Genomic DNA, 20,938 nt, shown 5'->3' on the forward strand with positions numbered 1-20,938 from the left:
ATTTGAATTGGTGCAAGATGAAGCAGCAGATGAGGAAGTAACAGAAGCAATTGATCTGATATGCTGCCCCTTGCATCAATTCACCTCTATGATTTTGGAAGCTCCTGGGCAAGAGGCTTGATAAGCAGGTACTCCAACAATCTCTTGCCCCAAGAGCTTCCAAAATCATAGCGCCAGCCTTGCCAAAAGTACTCAGCACAGAGGAGGCTGCCCACTACATCTGCATGATTAATGGCTCTAGCCTACTGGAGAACAATTCTGACATGTCTCTGCTTTGTGTGTAATTAGATCAATTGCTCCTGATAGAGATGCAGCAGAATTGGTTGCCCTCAGGGAAATGGGAACAAGCTACTCTATTGGCTTTTCTTTCTTTCAAACAGGAAGCACATTCAGAATAATTAACTCATGCAGAAACACAAGGGACACCTCTACCAGTGGGTAGCTTTTGTTCTCACACATTCTTAAGAAGACTCTTTACTGGTTGTGAAACTGTGTGTGTCCAAAATTAACTCTGGAAAAAGACCTGTCAACTATAAGAAACATTACCACAGAGGGAGGAAAGGGTTCAAATGTAATAACTAAAAACATTAAAGCTCTAGAATTTAGGAAGCAGAAAAGAAGAGCCTCACATAATTTTAAAAGTGTACCTCCCTAGCTTTCACCCTCTTCCTCATAGCACTGTATTAAAATTAATCACAACATGGAAACAGCCATGAGATTCAGATTAACATTTCTTCTACTACAGTTTTCGTCTGATAGAGAACATTGCAATATTGTGATTACCCATTTTTTCAAACCCTGACTTTATAAAACAGAAGAACCAATACAAGATGCTATGTAGAACAAAAAAAAGGTGTTCATATAATTAATATTTGGTGGAAATGCTCTCCAAGAGATAGTATTTATTAAACTTATTAATTTCTCCCCAAAAAATGTAACTCAAAAGCAACTTACAACATCAGCAAACCAATAATGCATACATTCAAACCAGCATAAAACTGGTATTATACTAAGAACCAGCACCTAGGTCTCCCGAATACATAGCTTCTATCTGTGTGTCACATACATAAACTAAAAATAACTGCATAAAATTTAATGGAATTCACTAACATAAGATAAGGAGATCACCACTAATTAAGATGGGATTAGCAGACTTCACAGAGAATAAGCCTAACATCACCAGCTACTAGACATTATGCCTGTATGCTACTTTCATGATCAGATGAGTAGCTAGTGGGTAAGAACAACAGGAGGCTAGTAACAGGTAGGTAGCCGTGTTGGTCTGCTGTAGTCAGGGGGGGGGGGATTCCTTCCAATAGCACCTTAAAGGTAAAGGTACCCCTGCCCGTACGGGCCAGTCGTGTCTGACTCTGGGGTTGCGCACCCATCTCGCTTAAGAGGCTGGGGGCCAGTGCTGTCCGGAGACACTTCCGGGTCACGTGGCCAGCGTGACAAGCTGCATCTGGCGAGCCAGCGCAGCACACGGAAATGCCGTTTACCTTCCCGCTAGTAAGCGGTCCCTATTATCTACTTGCACCCGGGGGTGCTTTCGAACTGCTAGGTTGGCAGGCGCTGGGACCGAAAGACGGGAGTGCACCCCGCCGCGGGGATTCGAACCGCCGACCTGACGATTGGCAAGTCCTAGGCGCTGAGGTTTTACCCACAGCGCCACCCGCGTCCCATAGCACCTTAGAGACCAACTAAGTTTGGTCGTGTGCATGCACACGAAAGCGCATACCAATAACAAACTTAGTTGATCTCTAAGGTGCTACTGGAAGGAGGCTAGTAGTTAGTAGTACCAACATGTTCTGGTTGTGGTTTGCTGCTGTGGGACATAGGGTACTGGATTACAGAGGCCTTTGTCTGATTCAGCAGTGGCAGACAACAAAACCAAATACCAGTAAGTATTTGGATACAAGTTGTAAATCGTATTGGCTTTTGGCAAAGCTTTTCAACCTAGAAATGCCTGTTTTAGATAGGATGAGATGGAGAGTCTTGATTCTGTAGTAATCAAAGTGTAAATGTAAAGGCAGCTACCATCTCAGCTGTTACTGATCAATTACAGCAGAAGGCCCAAGTCTTTGTAGCAGTAGCTACCGCTAGACAGAGGAAATAGCTTTTCTTGGCAGCGGTCAAGGAAGGATCTCACAGAAATTCTAGAAGCCAAGACATGCAGCTGAAGAAAGCTCTTCCCATGAGTCTGGCAGATGTGAGTAGGAAGCAGCAATTATTTCTGATCCCAGTGGAAGGCCAACATAACTGAAATCTTAAAACCTGCAGAACTGCAAATAAATAATCAACACACTACCCAAGAAGGCAGGAGGAAAAAAGAATTCAAAGTGCAGTACTGAACTTTATTTATTCTCTGCACCCTCTCCTTTCGACAGTGGCCTCAGGCTTTTGAATCAGTTCCCAGCAGAGCTGTAGCAATTCACCCCTTTATTAACCTTCAGGAAAAATGTAGGGCTTGCTTATTTAAGCAAACATTTGGGATCTAAGCTGCAGTTATATCATCTGACTTACTTCGAAATTGACTATATTTTCTCTTTAAAAATTGTTAGCTGTCTCAAAGGGTGTCTTGCAAATGTTTTTAAGAAAGAAAGGTTTAGGCTGCAATTCTTCACTCATGGAACAAGCAGGGGCGCAGGGCGCAGTGGGGAGTGACACACTCATGTAACCAAAAGAATTTTGAATATTTTTACCACCGACACCCAGCTGAGAAGGCAAGCAGGTTGTAAGTGGAAAAGCAGCCTGGTTCATGCCACCATATACACTGTTTCCCACCCCTAGTCACACACGTGTTGAGAATTGCTGCTTTTTAAATATTAAATTTGTATACCACCCTTCATCAATGGATCACAGGGCACTTTACAGTATAAAAACACAAAAATACATACTATAATAACAAAGAAAACAATAACCCCACACACAGTTTAAAAGGTCGTAGTTTGTTTCATCAGCCAAAGGCCTAGGAGCAGAGGAATGTTTTCACCTAGCACCTAAGGTATGTATATGAAGGTGCCAGGCGAGTGTTCCCGGTGAGACCATTCCACAAACAGTGAGCCACTGCAGAAAAGGCCCCGTTCTCAGGACTAGATAATTCTCTGGACACCACCTGAGATCTGTAGATTTAAGCTGTAATCCTATACACAGTTAGGAGTAAGTCCCATTGAACTCAACAGGACATGCCTCTGAGTAGACATGCATGTAATTGCTTTGGTTCTCTGCAAGCATGTATTAGAATCAAGTTACAAAACCTACAGAGGTTCAAAGGGTTTGCTCCTGATGAAGTGTTCTTAGGGCAGTTCAGATCACCTTAAGGATGAGGAATAGCGGCAGGGGACTTCTTCCTCCTCAGCAGAAGAAACCCATTTGTCTAGTTCTCGGTTCTGTTTCCTCTTCCATTTGTTGGAGAAGCACTGCTTTAATTTTCAAGTAAATTATGTGATTTCTATATTGGCATTTCTCTTCCCCAGTGATGGGCACTGCATGTTGCTCCCCCCCCCCCCCAATATTCAAGCTGTATATATGGAATACACTTGCTGCTGAATTATGAGAGGCTCTATCAGTATTGCCATTCTACAGGTTTTTGAAGACTTACCAGTTTGCACAGACACTCTCTTGACTTAAATCTGTTTTTAATTACAATACTGTTTTAAAAAATCACTGCTTTTGATATAGTAGCAATGTCCAGGTAACAATATGTATATTCCTCTGAACTGCCATCTTAGAATTAGTAATTTTAGGATTAGCAAATGTGCATTATTCACACTATTAATTATTAATCAAGAGTGAAAATCTGAAAGTGGGACCCATGTTTCAGGTTATGAGTCATGTGTGCATCTGGACCAATTGAAAATCACAGTGGCTCTAGATGGCTGTTCTACTAAGCTATCGCTAATGGAGGAAGACTTAGAGGAGTAGGAAGACCTCGGCCTCCATGCATCTTGGACTGCTTCTTGAGGTATGCTCTAGAGCAGGGTGGGGAAAACATATCTCAAAACAAACATAGTAACTTATTTGTGCTGTCCATTGATTTTAACAGTGTAATATGTGATGCTACTTAAAAAAAAAAAAAACTTTTCAGTTCATAGTGTCCATATTAAAAAGCAGGATCATTGCTTCTGAAATATTTCCAGTACAAAAATAGACCTACACTTTATGGGATTACAGAAAAATATCTGCATGAGACAAACATAAGTTGCCAGTGGCAATCTCGAAAGTCACACTATATATATTCTAAGGCAATGAATCCTACATATCTGAATAGCTCCTTTTGTAAGGTGGAAAATGAGAATGCTTCACTGGCAAATAGCCTAACAAAATAGGGCAAATTTGTCTAGAAGTCAATAGGCAGCCCAGCAGTAAAAGATAGCCTTAAGCAATTTTACATTTAAAAGCAACCTACATATGACAAGTTACATTAATTTCAACTGGAGGAGAAACAGACAAGAGCACCCACAATGATAATACATTAGTTCAAAAAGCATAGTAAATAGAGGGGAGTCTGTTATTCTCAAATGCTATCACCACTATAAACTACAGATTCAGACATCACATAATCAGGGATTAGGTATCTTTTTCATGCAACAAAATCTATCACAAATAAATATGAAGCCATTAAGCTATCAGATTTCTAAATCTAACCAGACAGCAAATCAGTTGTGTCTTCTCCTGCCATCTGTTCAATGACGGTACTTAATGATTAAACCAGACTCATTTATACTAAATTATTAATTTAAAAAAATATATTTATACTATAGTACAAATACAACCTATATTAACCACACAATACATGATTTGCTTGAGCATCCATAGCTCTGCGAGACTGACATACGAACTACATCTATCATTCGAGAAACACTCTTGTGAAAATCTATCTCTAAGGCTGCAGGCCTAACCACACCACAGAGTAACTCATTGGAATCAATGGGGCAAAATTCTGAGTATACATCATTAGAATTGCAGCTTAAATGTCTCAGAAGGTCACTACAGTGGTACCTCAGGTTAAGTACTTAATTGGTTCCAGAGGTCCGTTCTTAACCTGAAACTGTTCTTAACCTGAAGCACCACTTTAGCTAATGGGGCCTCCAGCTGCCGCCGCGCCACAACCGCCCAATTTCTTTTCTCATCCTGAAGCAGAGTTCTTAACCTGAGGTACTATTTCTGGGTTAGCGGAGTCTGTAACCTGAAGCATATGTAACCTGAAGTGTATGTAACCCGAGGTACCACTGTAATTTCTATATATCAAAACCCTGAAAACTTTAATGGATTTCAACAATGCTTCATAATGTCTGCAAAGATACACTTTCAAATTATTTTATAAATGGTGAATACTAAAATCCAATACAGTAAACTGATCACATTGAATATGTCCAGATATAGCTGTAACATCTTTCCCTCTTCAGATTCTAACTATGACTTTCATGTACTGGTACAAAAGGGCAGGGCTTTTTTTATTTGGAACTCAGGGAAGGGTTCATAGTGAGCTCAAGCACCTATTTTTCTAGAAAAATAGCACTGCTAAAGGGTATACTGAAACAGTACGTTTGCTGTAAGGAGGAATACATAACTGCAAAGTATTTATTTGGCAGTAAAACTTTTGACCTAAAAGACTCTTGCCTAAAAGAGATACAGTGGTACCTCAGGTTAAGTACTTAATTCGTTCCGGAGGTCCGTACTTAACCTGAAACTGTTCTTAACCTGAAGCACCACTTTAGCTAATGGGGCCTCCCGCTGCTGCTGCGCCGCCAGAGCACGATTTCTGTTCTCATCCTGAAGCAAAGTTCTTAACCCAAGGTACTATTTCTGGGTTAGCGGAGTCTATAACCTGAAGTGTATGTAACCTGAGGTACCACTGTCCAGTCTTTCAGTATCTCTGAAGGACTGCCTCTTGAAAGTTATTAGTGAAATGAATGTGAAACTTGGTTTAATTCATACCATATGTAGAGTGCAAATGATCTGTGTAACCCTGAATAACATGGCCAATTTTTGTCACTATGTTTTTATAATGTCCCATATTTTCCGGCATGCCCCCATTTGCCAAACTAGTGCTATGTCAATATCTACTCAAAAGGAAGAGTTTGTCTAACTTCCTGTTTTATATTTGGTGAATGTGACACATACTTTGGTGGTATAGTTATCAGATTTAACTTTTTAAAAAGAGAGGAAGCTAATATGGCTCTGTGACATTTCGTCTATTGGAATGTTATGCAGCTATTTCACCCAGGAATAAAGGAAAATTGACAGCCTTCTGTTGATAGTCCTATAAGGTTGTGGATTTAGAACCTTAGAAATAAAATATTTCTGTATGGAATGAAATTTTTTTTTAGAAAACCAACAAAAATGACTTCAAATCTGAGTAGTTTTGTACTAGAAAGTCACAAAAATTCTGAATATCTAAAGTAAGCAGACTCTTATGAGATAGCTGGCTATGGCTACTGTTTAACAGAGCTAGTGACAAGATAATGCTTGTGACAATTGATCACATATATATTAGTTCACAATTCATTCTAATAGTATATTTGCCCATGCAGGAAAGTATGGGTGATCCTGTGATTAAGATGCCAAAGTTGAAAGCAAACATAATGTCACGCATCGCTAACTGTTAATACTGAGGAAATCTGTGAGCTGAAACAGAGCCTGTCTCATGTTCACACTGATGTGTTAAGGATATGTGCCAAGTTTCTCATTCACAGTTATGCTTGAATGGGTGACACCATCCTCTTCCCTTAAGCAACTGTTCATGATACAAGCTACCTCATCACAAGCTCAGTTTTAAGAAATATTATTCCACTAGACCATAGCTGTCAACTTTTCCCTTTTCTTGTGAGGAATCCTATTCGGAATAAGGGAATTTCCCTTAAAAAAAGGGGAAAGTTTACAGCTACGCCACTAGACACATACAAGAAAGCCATTCCTTTATAAACAGTACTTCAAAGAAAAATGTTAAATCATTATTATTGCACTGCGCTTAGGTTTTCTAAGAGGAAAAAGTACCGTAATTCAAAAAAAGGCATTCATTTTCCATAAACAAGAACAAAGAAAAATTAAAGGTAGCAAGAAAAATGGTTCTATAAAAGGTTTTGACTATCAACATTTCCTTTCACTAAATAAAGTCCAGAGTGCTACTAGAGTGCATCTGCTCAGGTGCTTCCTGTTTGATGTCTCAGCATTAAGTCATAAATACAGGAAGAGAATGAAAAAGAAAGCATGATTTGGCAGGGGAAAGTCTCCACTCAAAGTTTGCTGTGTGCAATTCCCCATCAGGGTGCTGATATGGAGCAGGGGAGAAAGATTAGTGCTATGTGACCATGAGGTTCATGTGGGGGCTGCATGCTGAAATACAAAATCAGACTTTCAAGACAAGCTTCAGATATATGTGCCTCTTTTATATCAGGATAAAAAAAACATCTTATCTTCTGAAGTAGCACTCACATCAGTAGTACTACCTGGGGCTGCTGGGAGCTGTGGTCTAGATCAGTTGAAGACACCAGATTGGTGAAAACTGATAATCGGACCGACTTCTGGCTGGGATGAGAAAATCTAAGTTTGTGTGTTATAAAGATTATTGTGTTCGACAGAAAACTGCATATCTGATTACCAAACAGAATTTTATGTTGCTTTGATGCATTCAGACTTAGAGCAGGGCTTTTAGTATGGCTGCATCTGTTTTGTGGCACTCATCCATTGTCTCCCGATACAAATGGATGCCAACCAACCCGATTCCTTGCAAAATACAACACTATCTGCATTTTGTGGAAACAACTGAATACATTTTTTGTTCCAACAGGCTTTCCCAGCTGAATGAATGGGTCTCTGTCATGGTCGCGCGCGCGCTCTCTCTCTCTCTCTCTCTCTCTCTCTCTCTCTGTGTGTGTGTGTGTACACACACACACTATATATCTGTATCTATATCAATATATATTTAGTGTGCGTTGTTTTCAACTGTGTTTTTGCTGTTTTTATTGTACATTGTCCTGCAATGCATTGTGGGGGCAATAATAATTCACCCTCCCACAGAAACCTTAAGGGTAAAAAGCTTTTGAAGGACAAAATTTACTACTTTTTCCTATACCCTTATTTTCTGCACCAGGCTACACCAAATATATTATTAACTGTGGATACAGTTACTGTCACAGACTATCCAGTATTATGGATCAAAAGAATAAAAAGGGGAAAAGACCAAAGAAAATTTATCTTATACATCAACCCACAAAGTAAATCGGGATTTTTAAATAAAAAGATGAAAATCAGAGAATAAAGGAGGACATAAAACTAGGAAAGACAGAATGATCTGAGGATCATGTGTAGACAAATGAAATAGAAATGATCTTAGAATTACTGATAACAAAAAATGGCTAAGAAATAAGATTGTGCGATCTTGAAGACAAATCAGAAATTTAACTCCAGGAAGTATTTTTTTACATTGATTTAAACAGCTGTGTCCTCATAGCAGCACAAACTGTGAAAACAGTTGCACTATTGTTACATTTTAGTTTAACTACTACATGTGCTCCTTTATATACTGAAACAAACTTGTTTTATTTACTACGTTCAAGCAAAAACAAACATGTATTTTGTCAGGCATCCCAGGAGCAAATCATTGCCAAGTGGACACAATAAACCCACTTATAACATTTTCAAATGACATAAATAGCCACAAGATTTTTTTTTAAAGTGCATATATTTTCGCTTTCAAGGCATAATTATGAACAGTTAAGAGGATGCATTAAAATATAGTCACTTAAATTCAATGTGTGTACAGCGGCCTTTAAAATTAAAAATACTGCTTCCTTCATCCCAGTTGACAAATTCTGAAATGTGAATTGAAGAAACAAACTGATACAAATAATTCATCTTTTGCTCAGAAACCATAAGTGCAAACTTCACTGCTATCCATTTATTTTGTTTAAAATATTTTCCTCCGTAACATTAGAGCCAAACTAGATGTCATGGCAGCAATGCCATTTGTTTACATATAGAATTTTTCTGATCAAGTAAAAGAAAGAAAGAAAGAAAGAAAGAAAGAAAGAGGTGTTGGGAAAGTGTAAGGCCACAATCCTTCCCTCATGTCTATGACTGAAAGAGGATTATGATAACACATAAATTTCTCTCTACTGGCAGAAAGGAGTGCTGTTATGTTGGAGGCCTCAAGGTACAGTACACCCAAACAAGCAGTAAGCTGCTGCCAGCTGTTCAGCATGAAAAAACCCTAAAATGCCAGCAGCTTTACATCCACTGAGTAAAGTTTTGTGAGTCTGATCCTCTGGTTCCTCAGCTATACCAGCTTGAAGCTGGCATAGCAAGAAAAAAAGGGGGGGAGGCATGCCCCCACCTCCCTCAACACTTTCTTGCCCTTGACAGTAGACGCCTGCAAGGCTTCAGCTGACCTTCCCAGACCCTAGCCCAAGATTAGGATTGCTCTGTTATTTTAAATAGGAAAAAGGACACATAGATAAGGAGTCTAGACCTACCCCCTCCTGTAGCTTCCCTCATCAGCTCAGGGCTTCCAGGGCACACTTTCTACACATTTTATGAATCTGCCCAAATCTCCAGGGGTTTCAGAATCAGGTTATCAATAAAACCCAACAGATCACAGCCTATCAGTTAATATCAAACACCTTATAGAGAATCTGGTAATAGCAGCTAGAAGACGTATTCTCCAACACTAGAAATTAACAGAACCTTCCACTACAACAGAATTGTTATTTTAAAATAATAGAAATTGCAGTGTATATAAAACTTGTGTTTCCCCCTCAGGGTTCAGCAAAAGGTGCAAGAAAATAAATTTAAAGGAATGGTTTTTACTTCTCTTGAAAGGTTTTGTTTCCATAACTGGTAATGTCCAACCTTGTGTCTTTTTTACAATGCTATAATTTAAAATAATATGGCCACGACTATATCCTGCTTATACTTATATTTCTATCTGTTTTGTAGCTTATGTTTGCATCATTTATTGCTTAAATTGTTTGAAGTTTTATTCTGTAACCACCAGACTGGTGGGGGGGGGGTAGGAATCTTACTTAGGAAAAAATGCAGTCAGTGCCTCACTTAATATGAGCCTTCAACACAACTGACCTAGTTATGGGCCCTGGAATGAATATATAAAGTTGCCCTAACAGTGACCTACAATGGGAAATGTAGACAACTGAAGGGAACATGGCATTAACAGAAATAAAATCTGTGCTGCTGGAACAGAAAAGCCTTACTGAACAACTGAATGGGGAAATGATATTTTAAACAGATGCTTTGGACTGTTTGTTAACAGCCATTATATTCAAATCAATAAACACTTGAGGAAGACATTTGTAAAAGATCCAATGTCTTCAGTCCCTCCACACAACCAATAAGCTATCACATCATTATTCTAGCCATTTCTTTCAAGTTATAGCAAGTATTATTAAAGTGATTTAAAATACCTTAGTTTCAGTAATACAGTGGTACCTCTAGTTATGAACTCAATTCATTCCAGAGGTCCGTTCTTAACCTGAAACTGTTCTTAATTAGAGGCGTGCTTTCGCTAATGGGGTCTCTTGCTGCTGCTGCGCCACCGGCACATGATTTCCGTTTTCATCCTGAGGCAAAGTTCTCAACTCGAGGTAACTTTTCCAGGTTAGCGGAGTTTGTAACTCGAGGTACAACTTGAGGGCAATAAGCTTCATGAAAAAAGTCCCATTTCTGTGGTGGCCCCCGATTTTGGAACCCCCTTCCTACTGAAGTGCAAATGGCTTCACCTCTGGCAGGAGTATATGCAACAGGGAATAGTAGAGACACGGGTGGCGCTGTGAGTTAAACCACAGAGTCTAGGACTTGCTGATCAGAAGGTCAGCGGTTTGAATCCCCGCGATGGGATGAGCTCCCATTGCTCGGTCCCTGTTCCTGCCAACCTAGCAGTTCAAAAGCACCTCAAAGTGCAAGTAGATAAATAGGTACCGCTCCGGCGGGAAGGTAAACGGCGTTTCTGTGCGCTGCTCTGGTTCACCAGAAGCGGCTTAGTCATGCTGGCCACATGACCCGGAAGCTGTACGCCGGCTCCCTTGGCCAATAAAGTGAGATGAGCGCCGCAACCCCAGAGTCGGTCACGACTGGACCTAATGGTCAGGGGTCCCTTTACTTTTTACACATCTTCTTTTGCTGCTGTGCTGATTAATTTCATTTTGAAACAAATGTGGAATCCACAATTATTCTGATCCATTGATTTCAATGGGACTATGCAGAGTATGACTTAGCTGGATATCACCTATAGTTACCCCCAGCTGCTTTCATGTGCAATGGGGCAGGGATTAGCTAATAAAAATCTCCATCAAAAGATGCTACCTTTTCATATCTTACATACCAAAACATATTCACCAGCAACCCTATTGCCCCCGAGTACTTCAAGGACCAAGCATCCTCCAACAGCTCTCATCTATTTTCCTACATCCCATGCCTTGCCTTACAAAATAGCTGTTCCCAACATCCTGCTGGAATAAGCCTCTCCACATCCAAACTTCCTGCTTCACAGGTCAGAAATCATCACCATCTATTTAGTCCCTTCACCACTGGCTGCAAATTCTGGTAAACAGCACTCTTTCTTTGATATCAGCATACACCGATGCCAAAATCCAGCTTTCTCCCAATTGAAAAGTAGAGAGTTTGAAGACTGGGACATTCACAGGGAAACCAAAATGCTTGTTTACAAAGCTATTGTACTACCAACTACCTTATTGTATGCTTCTGAAACATGAACCACCTATAAACGCCATCTCCAACTCCTTGAAAGATTCCATCAATGGTGTCTCCAAAATTTTTTACACATCACGTGGGAAGACAGGTGAACTAATGCTGGTGTACTGGAAGAAACAAAGACCACCAGTGTTGAAGCAATGATTCTTCAACATGAACTTGGTTGGGTTGGTCATGTTGTTTGGATGCCTGATGATCATCTTCCAAAACAACTACTCTGTTCAGAACTTAAAAATGGGAAGTGTAATGCTGGTGGTTAACAAAAGAGGTTTAAAGACTCTCTCAAGGCAAATCTTTTTTAAAATGTAGTATAAACACCGACAACTGGGAAACCCTGGCCTGTGAGTGCTCCAATTGGAGAACACCCTTACCAAAGGTGTCATGGACTTTGAAGATGCTCAAACTCAGGACGAAAGGGAGAAACGTGCTAAGAGGAAGGCGTGTTTGGCAAACCCTCACCGTCATCAACTCCCACCCGGAAACCTATGTCCCCACTGTGGAAGGATGTATGGATCCAGAATTGGCCTCCACAGTCACTTACAGACTCACTGTTAAGACCATGTTCATGGAAGACAATCTCACTCGGCCACGAGCGATCGCCAAAGTAGTAGTAGTATTTTTATTGTTTCTAAAAACTTCCAGATTTCTTCTTGCTTTTAAGCAGAGCCAGCCCCTCTGATCCCAGGGTGGCTGAATACAATAAAGGAGGGGATGTAGCTGGAATATCCTGCAGCTGATGCTTTATTTGTGAAACTGAATTGATTGTGAGTATTGTTCATCACAGCACAGCACAGTGAGTCCTCTCTCTCATGAGAAATGCTCAAGTCCTGATTTGCAAAAGCTGATAAAGCTACTTGAAAGAAGAGACCCATTTTATTGGACTGGCTTTCACAAGGAATTTGGAAGAGTTTTGAATTTCAGAGAAAGGTTACATTTAGTTACCAAAGTCTATTCATGGCATGGTAGTGAAGTGAGAATCTGTGTAGGACTGGAAAGTACACTGACAAGCTTCTTTTGATACTGGAGCCTATGAAAGTAGCTCCTATACATGATCTGACCTAAATATAGAAAAGCTGTTGATTAGGAGCACCTATCCCATTATCATTAATATCTTCTGCAGAGGCCCTTTTCCATGTCTTCTACCACCAGATATGAAAATCATCAAAACAGTGGTACCCCAGTTCTGGAATTATCATTAGGTTTCCCCTTCAAAGAACTGTCAGCATAAGCAGCATGATCCTTATCAGTTCAGGACCCTAGACAATGGAGTGTGCCTCCAGGGATGAAGTCAAACTGTGTTGTTTTTGCTGCATTAGGAACACTGAAGTGACTTCTCCGGGGTGCAAGCCTAGGCAGAATATGTGGAGGTTCCGAGCTGCCCACATGACAAAACACCGCACCCACCCCCTGGCCTGATGTGGTCCTAAGGAAATCAGAGCATACAATTGGTACCAGCTAGGCTGCAAAAGTTGCCAGAATGAGGCGTACAAGGGCCATATTAGGGACTCCACTCTAGATTTGTGTAAGGTTTATTCCTTAGCCTTTTCTTTGGTCCCTCAAAGCAGCGGAGGTTTGGGGGTCAGAGTTTTCCTTTTCCTAGATGGGCTACCTCCCCAGTTTGAAGATCCCCATCTGTCCCTTATTTCCCTCTACAACATGTGCAGAAACTGGCTTATTGACCTTTGGACCCACTATTGGTCTCATTCATTCAATCCGCTACAGCCTGTCTTTGCATGCAGGAGAATGCATGGGGCATAGTGGTGCTTTAACCCTTTACCTTGCTAGGGTCCTGAACCAAAGCAGCCACCCACTCCCCATGCCTGGGGAAAAAATTTCCTAAGAAAATTGTAGGCATGGGGAGTCCTCTATTATTTCAGGGGGACAAAAGGTTCATGTCCACTACACTGTAGTCCCAGGTCTATATCCACACCACCCCCTTTCTGTTTTTGGGGGTGAGAAGTTTGTACTCAAGGTCAAACTATAAGTAAACCTCATGTGCAGTCTTGTCCTAAATCTTAAAATGATTTGTTAACTGTGGTTGGCATCCATCTGTCTTGGGAGACAGTGGAGAAGTGTGCCTTTGGGGGTGAAGTCAAACTGTTGAAGAATTACAGCGTCTGTTGTGGCTATCCTCCCATGTTATCTCTGCTCTCTCAGCCTTTTTTGTGGTCCAAAGGAAAGCAGAGCAATATGTTTGGCACTAGCTTGGCTACAGGAGTTGCTGGAAGATAACTAAGGGTTTCCTAAATTGTTATGCCGTTCAGATTCCCTGGAAAACTTGGACCACAGCCTAGGTAAGAAACAGTCAACTGTAGTAGTGGAATATGCAATTTATGATGCCTCCCAGCTAATTATTAACAACAACAACAACATTTGTACCCCGTCCATCTGACTGGGTTGCCCCAATCATACAGCAACTATGAAGCAGCACTTCACCCTCTGCCTGTCTTAAAAGTGTCCCACTTAACATTGAGTGAGTGAACCCTCTCCTGGTATAGAACCAACATAGAGAGAGTGCTGAATCAAACATCTTGAGGTTCTTCATTTTAGTTTGCCAATTGGTTTGTCAAAAGGCCCTGTGGTTAAAGGGTGTGGTGGTTGATGCTCCAAGTAACAGACCAATAAGTCTCTGCCCCATGCTCATAGTGATCTATAGGAAACTCATTTGTATCCAGTGACAGAATCAGTGTGGCCATGAGCTAGCCCCTTTCAGAATTTATTGATATGTCATAGTCTGAAAGGGAATTGTAAAGCTTTTGTAGACTCCTGATTAAAATATTTGCTACCCTCCCAATACCAATTCAGAGTTTGTGCTAATTTAATTGACCTTGGGATAAAATGTACCCAATCTAGATCATCTATATAGCAGTGTTATTTCATAGTTGCTGTATGATTGTTAATTAGCTGGGGTCACATTGTGAAGGAGAAGAAAATGGTGCCAAAGGAGCAGCAGAGAGAAGCATTTTGCATCTCTCCTTAAATCAGCGCTTTTTGTCAGAAAATGTCTGCACATGAGCACTTGGTACAGCTGTACTCTAAATGTGATATCCAAGTCAAGTTGTATGTGACTGACTTTTTTGCAAATCAGCTAGCAAACTGAATTATCATTACCCCAAGCAACTCTGCTTAAATGGTATCAAAAATAAGCTGCCTTTATTCAGACACAATGGTAGCAGAAGAGAGCATTTTCTATCATTGACATTGTTATAGTACAGGTGTGGCATGATGAGTCAAATGCAGACTACTTCTCTGCCATTCTTTGTTGTCTCCTTTGATACTCCAGTGCCAAAAATCTCCACTGTAAATAAGAGAAGACCACAACTGTTTTTCTGGGCACTATTTTCTCAACAGCCTCAGTCAACCTCCAATCCACATCAGGTCATCAATCAGCATCAACTTTACCTTTGCCTGTCCCATCCCAAACGCATCACTATGCCTAAGCATTCTGGAAGCTAGCTAGGTCCATAACTCTCAGGAATGAAATCCTAGTGGCCCACCACCCTGAGTACCAAGAGTAATCTAAATCTTCATAAAATGATGGTAAAACCACAAAGCAGTTTAAACAAGGTTCGGTTGTGCCCAAGCTACTATAAGTCACGGTAGAGAGATTTCAACAAAAGTACACACTATTCCATATAAGAAGAAAGAATTTCCATCTCTACCAAAGGATCATCTCCAATTCTCCACTGCACCAACAGCAAAGAAATGAGTACATTACAAGGATCTTAGTCTTTAGAATGACATACTAAATTCTATTATGTTTCTGACTATACTGAAAGTAATCATCCAGCTATACAGCTTTATTAAAGAACAAAAAATTGTAATCTCTGGCTTCAAGTAATCATATTCATTGAACTTTCATGTCAGTGAAGTCTGACTTCATACTAGACTTTTTTATACATAGCCATTATTAACTGCATGCATCCTTAATTTGTGAACCCTTTGAATGTTACTTAAATCAGAAGGTTTTAACAACAGTACTTGTTGCTGCTCATATCTTTCACAGATGTTGATTCATGCATGATGATTTCCACATGTTGAATCACTAGCTTATGAGCAACAGCTCTTGGGCAAACAAAGTACAATAGACTACACAGGACTAAAACATTTTTGCTCCCAATTCAGGATGTGGAAATGTTACTTTTAGGTTTAGTCCTGTGTAGTCTAAAAATGTTTTAGCAGCAAGTTGTAAGCCATTTCATTAGTGGCATTCATCTCTCATCAAAAACTGGGGAAACCTCTTGTGGCAATGTTCATCTCAAAGGAAACATGCTGCTTCTGGGAGTGCCCTATTTCTTATTAAACTACATTTAATTTCCCACAACTTTATTCATTAAGATATCTCACCACTGAAAAATAGAATGAATATATGGCTCTTCCATCCATATTAGTGATGCAAAAATTAACATCACTTAGCCATAAATTAAGGTTTAAAATATGAATCCATTTCTGCTGGGTTTTCCAATATTAATTCAAACTGGGGACAGACTAGCCTTTGTAATGATCACTACAAAATGATGCCATTGAACCAAAATACTATCCTCAACAGATTTCCCTCAAACTTTTGTTCTGAGCTGTGTTTCTGAAGTATATTACAGCACAGAAAAATTAAGTGCAGCTTTCATTTAAACAAACTGCTGAAATCAATGGGGTTTCCTTCTCAAGTAAAATTAAGATCAGTTTGCAAGCACTATTGCATTTTGTCTTAAACATTGATCAAAATCAGGGATCTGAAGCTCCACACAGATAACATATGAGGGACGAAACCTGGAAGGTTTCCACAAAACATTAAAATGTATACTGAGCTTATATGGCAAATATAAAAAGCTTAGAGTTGAACATTTCATCTGAGTACAATTATTCTCAGACCAGATGCAGTACTTAACCCTTTACTGGACCGAATCCTGTGTTACTTCTGCCTAGCAATTTTGCATCTCCCCACTTCTGCTGAATTCTTGTGGATATACAACTGCCAGGAAACAGCTGCACACAGAAGCAGTACAAACAATTGGGAATATGTTAAGGCACTGAACTATGTTCCCAAGTAAGCAGAAAAAGTGACCACAAGAAATAAATGCATTCTTAGACCAACTGCTGAAAGTGGCATACAGAAGACACCAAATCATACAATAAAACAACTTACATTTGAAGCATGACTTCATTCAAGAAAACTCCATCCACAAGTGCAACATATTCGTCCAAGTTTGTTGGATTTCCTCCAGCTAACGGTCCAAACGTCTTAACCTATAACAGAATTATCACAATGACATACTTCGTCTTGGTCTCTACCGTAAGAAATTATACACATACATACACACACACATTTGAAATCTCTGCCACTGAATAGTGAATTAATGCTTACCCACGTAACAAGAGGGCTGGATATGAAGACCTCCAAAAGAGGTGTGAAAATCTCGTTTTCCATCTTAAGAGCTTTGTTAAAAAAGACAACAAATCAGGATTTTCCAAAAATAAAGAAAAGCAAAACAAAACCAGAAGCCAGTATGAGGTTCCTTCCGTTGCAGTAATTCCGTAAAATGCTCCACGAGTTCAGGAAGAATACGTCCAAGCTAGTTCCCCCGATAAAATTCAAAAAGTAGCCAGGGCAGCGGCGACAACAGGGTTTTCATTATGCCCCTCGTCCAGAAAAGGAGCGGTCGCGAGGCCATCGACGTTCATTTTCAGGGATCTCCCCCCCCCAAAAAAAAACCCCTCCCCCGACGCTTCCTACGGATGTATGTCTCCGACTTCACTCTCTTTCTTCCTCTTCTGTCCGTGCTTTAAGAGGAAGGAGAAAGAAAGGAAGCGACCCTACGAAAGAGCCCTACATCAGCCAGCCGCACAACAGCAACACCCCCCAGCTCCTTTTCTCCCCCCAGGGCTGCCGCCGCACCAGCAAGCGAGGCTGCAAAGACATGCAAATCCCAAGGAAAACTACCTCGACCCAGTTTCGCTCCCGTGCATGTGTGTGACAAGGGGGGGGGGGCGCCCAGAAATCTCTCCTTCCAAGCCACCACCCCACTTTCCAAGTCCCCCCCTTTTCTCAAGCGAGCATGCACAGGAAACCCCTCCCCGCTCCGCAAGCCAGGCTCGTTTCCCTCCCCATGCAGACGAGGAGGGCGCCGGCTCCTTCAGCCAAGGTTGGTTTGGGGTGGGGGGTGGGTGCAAGGGAAGGAAGGAAGGCTGTTTTTCCACCCCCCGTGGGGAGGCAGCTTTCCTCAGGGGGCGACACCTCTCTATCCAAAAGAGGTAGAGATGGATATGTAGGGGGGGACCCCACCCCACCCCGTTGCCTTGCCCCTCAGCGCTCGCCTTTCACATCTCCCGCGTACCTACCCCCCCCCAAAAGAAGGCTGCTCTGGTCTGCAGCCTCTCCTTTCCACGGGCTCCCCCCCCCAGTGACTCACCCACCACCTCAGCCCCTTACTCACTCCCTTCCCCGCTCCCCCCCCCCCCAGCCAGCTGCCTCCTCAGCTTCCTCTCTCCCTCCCCATTTCCCACCCTCTTTTTCCTACTCCTCTTTTTCCCCTCTCTCTCTTGCTGGTCCCAGTTGCAGCAACCCCCCCCCCAAAAAAAAAATCCACACACACTTCTAGGGACTAATTTCCCCTTCCCCCCGCCCGCTCTCCTGCCTTTCGCCCCTCAGTAACGGCTAAACGACCCTTCAGCCCAGCAGCCGCATCACTCGCGGCTCGCGCGCGCTCTCTCTCTCTCTCTCCACACCCACCTAGCCCCCCCCCTTTCTCCGGCACACGCCTGCCTGCCTCCTCTCCTTCCCCTCTAACGGAGAAGAAACCAGAGGGAAGGAGAGAGAGAGAGAGATCCTTCCGCAGCGCAGCAGAGGCAAGGGGACGCCGCGCACTTTTTTTTTGGTATACTGTATATGCATGTATGTAATCTCTCTTCCTCACGGTTCTGGATTTATCCCTCCGCCATACTGGGACTGGTAGAGAAGGGGTGGGGGGGGAATTAAGGAAAGGGGAGGAGAGGGAGAAAACCGCTGCATGGCGCGCGCGCACGCGCCCGGCAGCCGCTGCAGTAACGGGCGGCGAGAGCGCGCCCCAGAGCGCCTTGTGGAAAGGGAGGGAGGGCGCGATGTCTTTCTGAGGTGGGGAGGGGGGTTATTATTATTATTTTTCATACATATCTATGTCTATATAATATATATCCTATATTTTCCTGAGGGGAGATATTATTTATATATATATATATATATATATATATATATATATATATATATATATATACACACATACACACACACACACACACACACAGAAGAAATAGTATATAATCTATATATACTATTAGATATAGATATAGATTATATATCTATATTAGAATATTCTAATATTTATATCAATATTCTATTTGTTCTGGAGGGGTGTATGTGTATATATGTGTGTGTATATATATATGTGTGTGTGTGTGTTTATATATATAGAGATATATATCTTATATGACATGCCATCTGGTCAGGAATTGGGTGTGCACTTAAAGAGACTGAGGTTGAATTGCCTGCGAATGCTCGTGAATGGGGGAGGTGTTTAAATATTATACTCTCCCCCCCCCATTTCATGCATTCACCTGCAGGCCAAATATCCGTGTGAATCATTACCACTGGCACGAGAGAACCCCTATGTGGTGGGGGAGGGAAGTGGCGGGATCTTGAGAATTTCCCCCTTGTGGCAAGAATTGGGAGAGAGGGAGAAGATTGTCTTTTTCTCTAGCTAATTCCCACCCCACCCCTGCAATAATTTTCTTGGAAAGGATTAGTTCCATTTGTGAACGCTTCCCCCCCCCCCCACGTCCCCACCCCAAGAAGGAACATGAATTTGTTTCAAGATAACACCGAAAAATAATCAAGGTCAGAGACCCTCCCCAAATACATAAACTTTAACCTTCCGTGTGCACAACATGCTATAGCGTTCTTGGAAATATGGACCTGTTGACTGGGGCATGGTTTATACACTTCAATTATAGGTGCTCATCTAGTTTTAATTACAGACCCAGAAGATTGAGATATATCGCATTCCAGGTAAAATATATATTGTGTGCATTTCACATCAAGAAAAAGCAGGCAGGGGAGTGGATGTAGCTCTCATTCAAGGATATATATATATATATATATATATATATATATATATATATATATGCAGGTTTTGGTGTCTTCGGGTGTCTTCCCGTGTAAGAGTTGGGGTGTCTAGGCGACGTTTCGACGAGGTCTCACTCGTCATCTTCAGGCTGGTGCTTTCGGCTTCTTGTTACTGGAACAGAGCAGGATCTCAGTGTTTGAGTTCCTATAAATACTGTTGAGGGGGTGTGGTGTATAGCCTCCAACGTTCTGGGCAGAGAGGAAGTTCCCAGGTTAGTGTGCCTTTTCTTCTTTTGTTCCTTAATTACTTGAGGGATATCTTGAGTGATTTCTTGAGTGATATTCTGAGTACCACTTAGGTGGGTCATTAAGTGTGGATTAGTTGCTAAAGCTTTCGTGTCTTGACCTCTTGAGCTTGTGAAGAGTTTTTCTGAGAAGATGGCTGTACTGCACTTAGTTGTGCTCTGGCTTGGCTTCGTGTATAGGGGCGAGCTGTGGTTTTGTGCCCTGTGCCAGCCAGATCTGTGTAGGGATTGCAGGGGGGTGCAGCATCCGGAGGTGCCACTATGGTTTGGCTACTGGATGGTGTCTGTAATTTATCTGTGGAGAGGGTCTGGGTTTGGGTCTGGTGTGGTTGATTGGTGATGGCGTTCTGTGTGCCTCTGGTTCTGGTGTCGGTTTTTGTGGGGAGGGAAAACCAAGGGGTCTATGAAATACCCTGCAAAGTCTGCCCAGCCACGTACATTGGACAAACAAACAGACGAATAAATGCACGTATCGCAGAACACAAGAATGCCGTCAAAAAAGAAGAAAAAACTTCCTCTCTTTTCCAACACATGAAAGAAACAGGACACGAAATTAATTTTGCAGATTCCAAATTGCTCTTTAACATGGAACATCACCACAAGAGAATAATCATGGAAGCCATCGAGATAGAGAAACACCCTCACAACATGAACAAGCGTGACGACACGTCCCGCCTGCCAGACATCTGGAAATTAGCCCTCCCCACAAAAACCGACACCAGAACCAGAGGCACACAGAACGCCATCACCAATCAACCACACCAGACCCAAACCCAGACCCTCTCCACAGATAAATTACAGACACCATCCA

At 41.6% G+C, this 20,938-nt stretch overlaps 1 protein-coding gene across 5 annotated transcripts in view; it reads right to left on the reverse strand.

The window, feature by feature from the left end:
- CCDC88A (coiled-coil domain containing 88A) overlaps positions 1-18,480 on the reverse strand; it is an 82,495-nt gene extending 64,015 nt beyond the window's left edge. For 3 of the 5 annotated variants that reach the window (XM_083493997.1, XM_083493996.1, XM_083493995.1), the window contains exons 1-2: positions 17,090-18,479; positions 16,871-16,971 (exon numbers count right to left, since the gene is read on the reverse strand). In XM_083493997.1, the coding sequence (XP_083350123.1) occupies positions 16,871-16,971; positions 17,090-17,152 (164 nt within the window). In that variant the 5' untranslated portion in view covers positions 17,153-18,479. Of the gene's footprint in view, positions 1-16,870; positions 16,972-17,089 lie in introns of all 5 variants that reach the window. The other 2 variants (XM_083493998.1, XM_083493999.1) reach the window with 2 other exon arrangements.
- Between the last annotated feature and the right edge of the window lie 2,458 nt (positions 18,481-20,938).

This window comes from Podarcis liolepis (assembly GCF_965112155.1).
Source record: "Podarcis liolepis genome assembly, chromosome: 3".
Classification (NCBI taxonomy): Eukaryota; Metazoa; Chordata; class Lepidosauria; order Squamata; family Lacertidae; genus Podarcis; species Podarcis liolepis.